This window comes from Spea bombifrons, chromosome 4 (assembly GCF_027358695.1).
Source record: "Spea bombifrons isolate aSpeBom1 chromosome 4, aSpeBom1.2.pri, whole genome shotgun sequence".
Taxonomy (NCBI): Eukaryota; Metazoa; Chordata; class Amphibia; order Anura; family Pelobatidae; genus Spea; species Spea bombifrons.
This window is the reverse complement of record NC_071090.1, coordinates 13706698-13714576: the sequence shown is the minus strand read 5'-3', so window position 1 is coordinate 13714576 and position 7879 is coordinate 13706698. Positions and strand designations below refer to the sequence as shown.

The window sequence follows — 7879 nt, the reverse complement described above, 5'->3', positions numbered from 1 at the left end:
TTTACAGCAGGAGAAACGAGCGAAAAGACGGGGGCCGAATGGGGCCGATCCGCTGGCAGGTTCTAGGTTTTGAAATTCCAATAAAAGAGGTTGTCCCGAGCCACACAAAGATGGTTTTATTTTGCTGTGCAGGTTTTAGGGGTCCATATTAGTTGGAGTATATCACAGTCTACCCCGGTCTGCCTCTTGCATCAACCAATGAAAAGCAGAGTCGCTCTACGGACCTATAAAATCCTAGTGCCAAAGCTGCTGCATATTGTTACTGCGTTAACCCCGTATTAACCCCTGCTAACAAAACACCAGCAAAAAGTCTATCGCCAAGTGATTTTGATCTAGAACTTTATTCATTAAGATGGCCGTCCTATAAGTTTCTCCCTCATCTCAGTGTAATGAATGCTGCGATACACTGCGAGTGATCGGGACTCAACGTCCGCAAACCAAGATTAACGTCCCCCTTTATTGTTATTTAAACTAGCGATAGAGCCTGATACACAGAGAGGATTAAAACCTGCACGGGATAGACACATGGCTCCTGAATCTAAGACGAGACCAACGACTGGAAACCTGAATGAATTCAGTTAGATTTCCAAACTATAGGGTCTAAAAATTCCCCAAAACCTTTCAGTAACAGCTTTAAATATTAAATGTTTGTTATCTTGTTATATTGTAACTGCAACCTGAATACTTCATTTCTAAATAAAATACTTGTAATAAAATGTTATTCTGTGTGTGAAGATTCAGTTAAATGTCCTGGTTTGTTATGCTCTGTTCTGTGAGATCCCAGAGAGAATAACAGAGCACTCAGCGCATGTTCTACAACTGTATGTGAATGGGTGTTATTGCTATAATTCTGCAGTTACAATGACTTTATTTGCTTGCATGGAATGAGCATATATAAAGAATAGCATTGTGAGTTATGGACAGGATGAAATTTACATTATGAGACAACTTATAATGAATGAATTAAAGCTCACTGGGTGTTGATGATGTCAAAGCTTCTTTAGGTGTAGGTTCAGACAAATATTTAGAGCGTCCTTAAAAGTTCAAATACGCAAGACTGGTGACTGTATAATTCACCTACTGACCTGCGGAGATGTTGGGGTCACTGACAAGCTGTTTGGATTCAGAGAAGGGGCGTAACTAGAAACCACGGGGCCCTGGTGTGAAAATTGCCTCGGGGCCCCCCAACTTACCAGCTGGCCATATGCAAACACATTTAAACAAAGTACACATCAATCCTCACACACACAAGCATACATTCATGCTCTCACCTTATCTCCGGCTGCTCATGCACACAGGTGCGGTCCAGGTCGGAAGGGCCCTTTCTAAACTATTTTGAACCAGTATGAGGAGACAGGAGCAAAGGGTCGGAAGGGGGGCCGTGCGTCTACCCCTGTAATTATGCCAGTAATTCAGACCTCATCTTGGTATGAATAGGTGCCACTATAATAACAATGAGTTGGAACAGTAGTCTTGCCCATGAGTTTGTGAGGTTCTGTGTCTATTATTTAGTTAGTATACAGTAGGTCACATATACAATCCAGATTTAACGATTGAGGCATGATGGGTAGATAAATCCTGGAGGAAAGAGGTAGCCAATTTGCTGAAAGGACGTTTAGCGTCAGGTGCTTGAGTCATAAGCCCAATAAGATTTTTGAGAAGACCAGTTCTGAAAGTTTTAATCACAAATCTCTTTCCATAATTACCCCGAAGAAATATAGTGATAAGGTTAACCTGTATTAATATGTGTTCACAAACATCAGGTTAGTGCTAGATATAACATTGATAACGTTCTCCATGAAAGAAAGAAATGTCTGTTTTATTAACAACTAAAAACTTGGACAAAGGTGTATGAATGTTCATTTTAGACCAAAATTTATTTGAACACAAGCAGGCTGTTCTTGTTACATAGTCAAGATACTTATCTGTATCCAGTTCAAAGTAGTGCTAATTCACCTCTTGTGACAGCATGGGTGTTTTCTTGAGAAGATATTTGAATTATATTTTCCAATCCCCTAGATGAAGGCTATTTCCACAGAAGTTCTCAATTATGCCTGAAACACAAATCCTTAGCATCTAACTACTTCCAACAAATAAACAGGAATGTGAAAGTGTTTTTATTTTGTCATTTAAAGCTCGTTCCGTGGAGTCTTCTTGTGAGCTTTGAATATATGGACATCGGTATTACTATCATAATGAACCTCTGTTACTACAAAATCCTGTTTCAGCATATCTAGGAAGTTCTGGTCCCTCTGGTAGCGAAGGCGACACGATAACAGAACCAAAGAGTCCTCCGAGCTGAGGTGGAGAATTGTTTTCAGTAGCTCTGGGAAAGTCTCCTCTAGGTAAATGATATCAGCTCCCACTATGACATCAAATGTCGAGAAGTTCTCAAGAGATTTCCCCCAGGTCAGCGGAGTTACAGATACTTTGTCCTGCAGCTCAGAAGAAAGGTTTTCTCTCACATTCATCGTGAGAAAGTCCAGGGCCACCTCACGGTCTGTAATTGTTACACGGGCACCTGACAAAATAATCAAGAATGTTTCTTTCATTGCTATCCAGATTGCAGTAGCTTTATACCCAAACATGGATGAAATTGTCAATGCATGAATATAATACAGTACATACACAACTACTAATAGAGTCTACACCATTCTTTGTGTAGAATTTTTCTGGAGTGTTTCACTCATTAGCTTTGGTTGTACCGTAATATGTAAAGGCACATTGGTTCATCTGGATCAAACTTACCCAACATTGCTGCTACGATTCCAACTAAACCTGTTCCTGCACCCAATTCGATCACTGATCTTCCATTCAGATCGACGGCACCTGTTTCCAAGTACATGCAAAGAACGACCGCCTACAGAGGTAAAAACAGGACACAGGAAACATAAGTCAAAGGACAAAATTATAAAGACACAACAGCAGCACCAATTAACTCAACGAGGTATAAAAATGACAATGTGTATGTTTTTTATGCAGTACAGTGATAGATGCACTTAACCCCCGCTACAAGCAGTCCTTAAATGATAAGATGATATAGCCCAGAGCTACAACAATAACACCTATGCAGAACAGTTTACCGAACCGAATTTCATCCATCTGCTCAACGCATATAATTAAGAAGTTTGTGTGAAATGATTGCAAAGGTTACAATTAAGCAGGGCTGGAAGCATCTCTACCATTATCACCAACAGGGTTATTTGCACATCAATCAGTGTATAATTAAATATCACTTTTACATTTGGCAGCTATGTTATACTTGTACTGGCAGAATATTAGGAGGAAAACTGTCTGCCTAAAGAGAAATGTCACAAATAAGGAATTTATTTGCTAAGATCTGAAGCCTGCTGTTGTTGTCGGTCATGTGCCATTTTGGATGATTCCCTGCTCAAACACCACACCGACCATATGCCAGTATAAGGAGTCAAGAGTGTTTGTCCAGAGAAATGGCTTTAGATAACACAGCTTAAACACATATAAAAGGACCAATATGTAGTGCTCTGAAAATATTATATAAAACAGAAGCTTTTTTTACTGCTACTAGTTATATTTCTGTTCCGAGCAGAGACCCAAAATCAGAGAGGTCATCAGAAAATGTGGGCTCCCATGTGTGTTAGACACCCGCACACACACCATCACCAAATACTTTTAGACAAGCTCATGTTAACGCCATATACTAACACATTATATAGTGCTGCAATGTGTAAGCGTATTAGAAACACACATATGAACACTATTTGATGACTAACACACGTTACTACCATACACACACACTATATGCTTGCATACACGCTTGTGCCAATGCCATACAGTACCACACACCAAACAATCACACATGATAGCAGCACACACTATTCATCAACATACAGTAACACACATTGACTGTAACACTACACATACATTATATGGTGGATCTGCCCAAATTATCACAATGATAGCATAGCTCTAGGTCTGCATATAAAGGTTTTTGTCAGTGCTAACCTACATTACTGTATACGACACTGTATTGTTTAAGCCAATTTTTGTTCTCTAAAAGACTTTTCCTTTAAGAAAGCATGAACTGAATTTAATGAATCAAAATGCATTGCAGTCCACGCAAACATGAAACGCAGGAAATTAAACAATTTGCATTTTGTTTTGTTTTCTAACCAGGCTAAAAGAACAAAACTAAATATCCAAATGTTATTGCGTTACTTCATGGTAAACAGCAGAAGGCATGTTTCTAATCTCAATATGTCTACGGTAATGCAACTAGTGGAATTAATGCAATACATATGCGTCTTTTAACAGAATACTCAATAAAATGCTGATTTCCCACCCTCCTCCTCCTCTGGGGGATGAATTCATCTATGACAGCCCTAAGCATCTACAGGTGGGGGTATAGGTTGTGATACCAAACATTCTTCTTGCTATTATTATTTCTAAGAATTCAAGGTGACTTTAAAGCGAGATCATACATACGGCATCCCAGACGACTGCTGCTACACCCAGTTCTTTCCAGTTTTGCCTGATCCGTACAGAGTGATTGGCGAAATGATACGTAGCTTCGGAATTGTGAAACTTCTTCAGTCCATGGACGCCACTCTCTTCATAAGGAACCAATGCCATTTTCTTGGGAAATTAATGACCTAGGCAAAACAAAACAGGTAAATGTACCGAGGCGTTGGAACCATGTTGTACCTGTTGTATGTTGGATTTTATTTTTCTTCTACCATATGGTTGGGTCACACTGAATTAATTTACACCCCTTGCCCCCTCAAAAAGCACACCAAATGCTATCTCAACAACTTGCATGTTAAAGTATTATTTTTAGTATTACTGTGATTATTATTTTAGTATTATTTTTTGATAGCAAAGCAATAAGCAAGCAGGATCCTTAGAAATAATGAATATTGATTGAAATAAAAATAGAAAAACATGTTAACCTCAACTCTCTCCTTAACCCCTTAATGACAAAGCCCGTACGTGTACGGGCTTAAAATGCATTGTTTTCAATGGGTTTAGGGACCGCCCGTTGTCCTTAAGGGGTTAAATAATAACCTACTGTCAACTTAATAATCATTTCGCTGCTATGACAAACACCATCAACAGGAAAACTGGATTATTAAAATTAAAAGGCACACTCTGGTGTCCAAATGCAGTCCCACCATCAATACAGAATGCTTATTAATGTACTTTAATATGCCTTCTTTAGCCATGATAAAATAAACACATTTCCATCACGCCATGAGAAAAGTCCTCCAGATCACCAGGTCACTCATCGCCATTGGGCTTAGTAGATTCTTATACATCATCTGCCGGTAGTGGCTGGGAGTTCATGCCATATGCCAACTGCGGAGAAGGCAGCAGCTGTGATATGGCTGGAGAATCACTGACGCGTCAGCCATTGTTTTAACCGATTCCTCCCTGTAAACCAGCAAAGAAAGTCCCCGGTAAGCTTCACTTTGATCTCTCGATTTACAGCTTTTGGCTTTGGGATATTCAGTATGTCTAAATTTAACAGAATTACTCACCAAAGCCACTACAACGAAAAATAGAATTGGACAGCAGATAAGAGCCATTCGGCCCATCTAGTCGGCCCATTTTCCCCGATCTAAAGACTCCGATCTTCATCAGCCGTTGGTCTTGTCTTAGATTCAGGATAGCCATGTACATACCCCATGCATATTAACGTTCCCTTCACGTATTAACCTCTACCATGTCTGAAGAAATCTATCCTACCATAAAACACCAACGTGCTAATAAGTGGCTTGGTCATGCACAGACACGTGAATGAGATTCCTTTAAGTAATATTTCCTACAGTACGCTGCTTAGTGAGGGTTTAAAAATAGATACTCCAAAGGTTATTTAAACCAAAACTTCAGCAAGTTTCATAAAGCTACACAAAGTGAAACAAGGAACAAATTAATGGCTAAAAACGAATACATTTGGATTCATCCAACACACCTTAAAAGCATAAAAGGCATTTCACATTCAGATTCCCGGGTTGTTGTTAGAATAATAATAACCAAGTACGCAAAACTAAACAAGAATTATACCCAGGGGATACCCTTTAAAAAAAATCACTTAAGGCTGGGCTCGATATGTCACCATGGCAACTAGAAACCACTTAGTGGTGCCCAGTGTGTTGCGGGACAAGGGAATAAAAACTGGCCAGGGCTACCATTGTGAATCCGGCATCCCGCGGCTGATGAAGAGCGTGAGGGACCCAGCAGGGTCACATAACGTGCATTACGTTACAGCACCTGCTTCACTGCGCCCCCGCGGGAAAGGGTAGGGTGCCAGATTCACAAAGGCAGAAGACAGGCAGCAGTGTGGAAAGTCTCCACAAAGGGGGGTAGTGTGTATGTGTGTGTATGCGAATGCAAGTGTATATTGTAGTGTTAGAGTCAGTGCGTATATGTATAGTGCTGGAGTCAGTGTGTGTGTATGTGTAGTGCTAGAGTCAGTGTGTGTGTATGTGTAGTGCTAGAGTCAGTGTGTGTGTATGTGTAGTGCTAGAGTCAGTGTGTGTGTATGTGTAGTGCTAGAGTCAGTGTGTGTGTTTGTGTAGTGCTAGAGTCAGTGTGTGTGTTTGTGTAGTGCTAGAGTCAGTGTGTGTGTATGTGTAGTGCTAGAGTCAGTGTGTGTGTATGTGTAGTGCTAGAGTCAGTGTGTGTATGTGTAGTGCTAGAGTCAGTGTGTGTATGTGTGTATATATGTATAGTGCTACAGTCACTATGTCTACTGTATAGTAGTGCAAGATTAAGTGTTGACACGTGCATAGTGTGGTGTTAGCGTGTTTGGTGTTGTGTATGTTACAGTATGGCATTAGCATGAGCGTGTATATCAGCAGGGCCGGCGCCATCCATAGGCAAAGTATATTGGAGGGGGTGCCGGCTCGGGGTCACTATGGGGAGGAGTGGGAGCGAATCAGCCAGTTAGGAGGACAGAGGGGAAGGGGCTTGTGGGGGTGGAGCCAGGGGCAGCAAAATTATGTTTTGCCTAGGGTGGCAAAAATCCTTGCACCCAATAAACATCCTTTAACTGCAGACCAGGAGGTAAATTATGCAAATAAAAACATGATAGGGGGAAGAAAAAAAGTTGGCTCCTACATTTTTTGGCTGGCTCCTAGATCCAAACCAAATTCCTAGGTAAATGTGCTGGCCACTCTGCCATTCAAGAAATAAATAAAAGGGACACTCCAGCTATCACAAGCACTTTAAAAGGACCCCTCAGATATTCCGTGCAGTAAATTGGCATGGTGTCTCTTGTGGGAATGCACAGTACTTCCAAGGGGAAATATATCCCCCTACATATGTACTCACAAAGAACTTTATTATGTATTCTTACCTGGTGAGGCTGCCTGGGACATTAAACTGTCCCTTTAAAATAGTTTTCAACAAGTTAAGCTTGTGGTTCCTTTAAGTCAATTTCCAAAATGCATTAAACATAGCAAGATGCTGGACTAGCTGTCTATAGAATAGTATAACAAATCTATACATGCCGGGAATGTTTCGCTTGAGGCTTCATCTCATTGTAATATGGACTGTGCTGCGGATCCTGAGCAAGCCACCTGTTCCATGGCAGACCGTAAAAATCTTCTTTTGTATGCGGTGCATCACTCCGGCACATGTGGGATTTATTAGAATATGGGCTTTTATTGTAGTAACTGGATATGACATCAGCAGATATGTTTTGACAGGTCCCTCTTTGGGTATTTAACTGCATTCACGTAAATATAAAAAATATTACTATTATACACTATTAAATATTTCATTTTCAGGATGAACCTTAAAGACGTCAAAAACAGTCCTAATTAGAAAGTATCCTTTCCGATGATTAGCATCTTCCTTCTGTTACATCATTGAGAATAATGGCGTTATTCTCGAGGTA

The 7879-nt window shown here is 40.4% G+C and overlaps 1 protein-coding gene across 1 annotated transcript; it reads right to left on the bottom strand.

The window, feature by feature from the left end:
- Positions 1–2101: 2101 nt before the first annotated feature.
- On the bottom strand, positions 2102–4641 carry LOC128492728 (protein N-lysine methyltransferase METTL21A-like). The gene is made up of 3 exons (XM_053465403.1): positions 4465–4641; positions 2749–2860; positions 2102–2521 (listed from the first exon to the last, which is right to left on the bottom strand). The coding sequence occupies exons 1-3, from the start codon at positions 4609–4611 to the stop codon at positions 2130–2132; spliced, it is 651 nt and encodes a 216-aa protein (XP_053321378.1). The 5' UTR covers positions 4612–4641; the 3' UTR covers positions 2102–2129.
- Positions 4642–7879: the final 3238 nt, after the last annotated feature.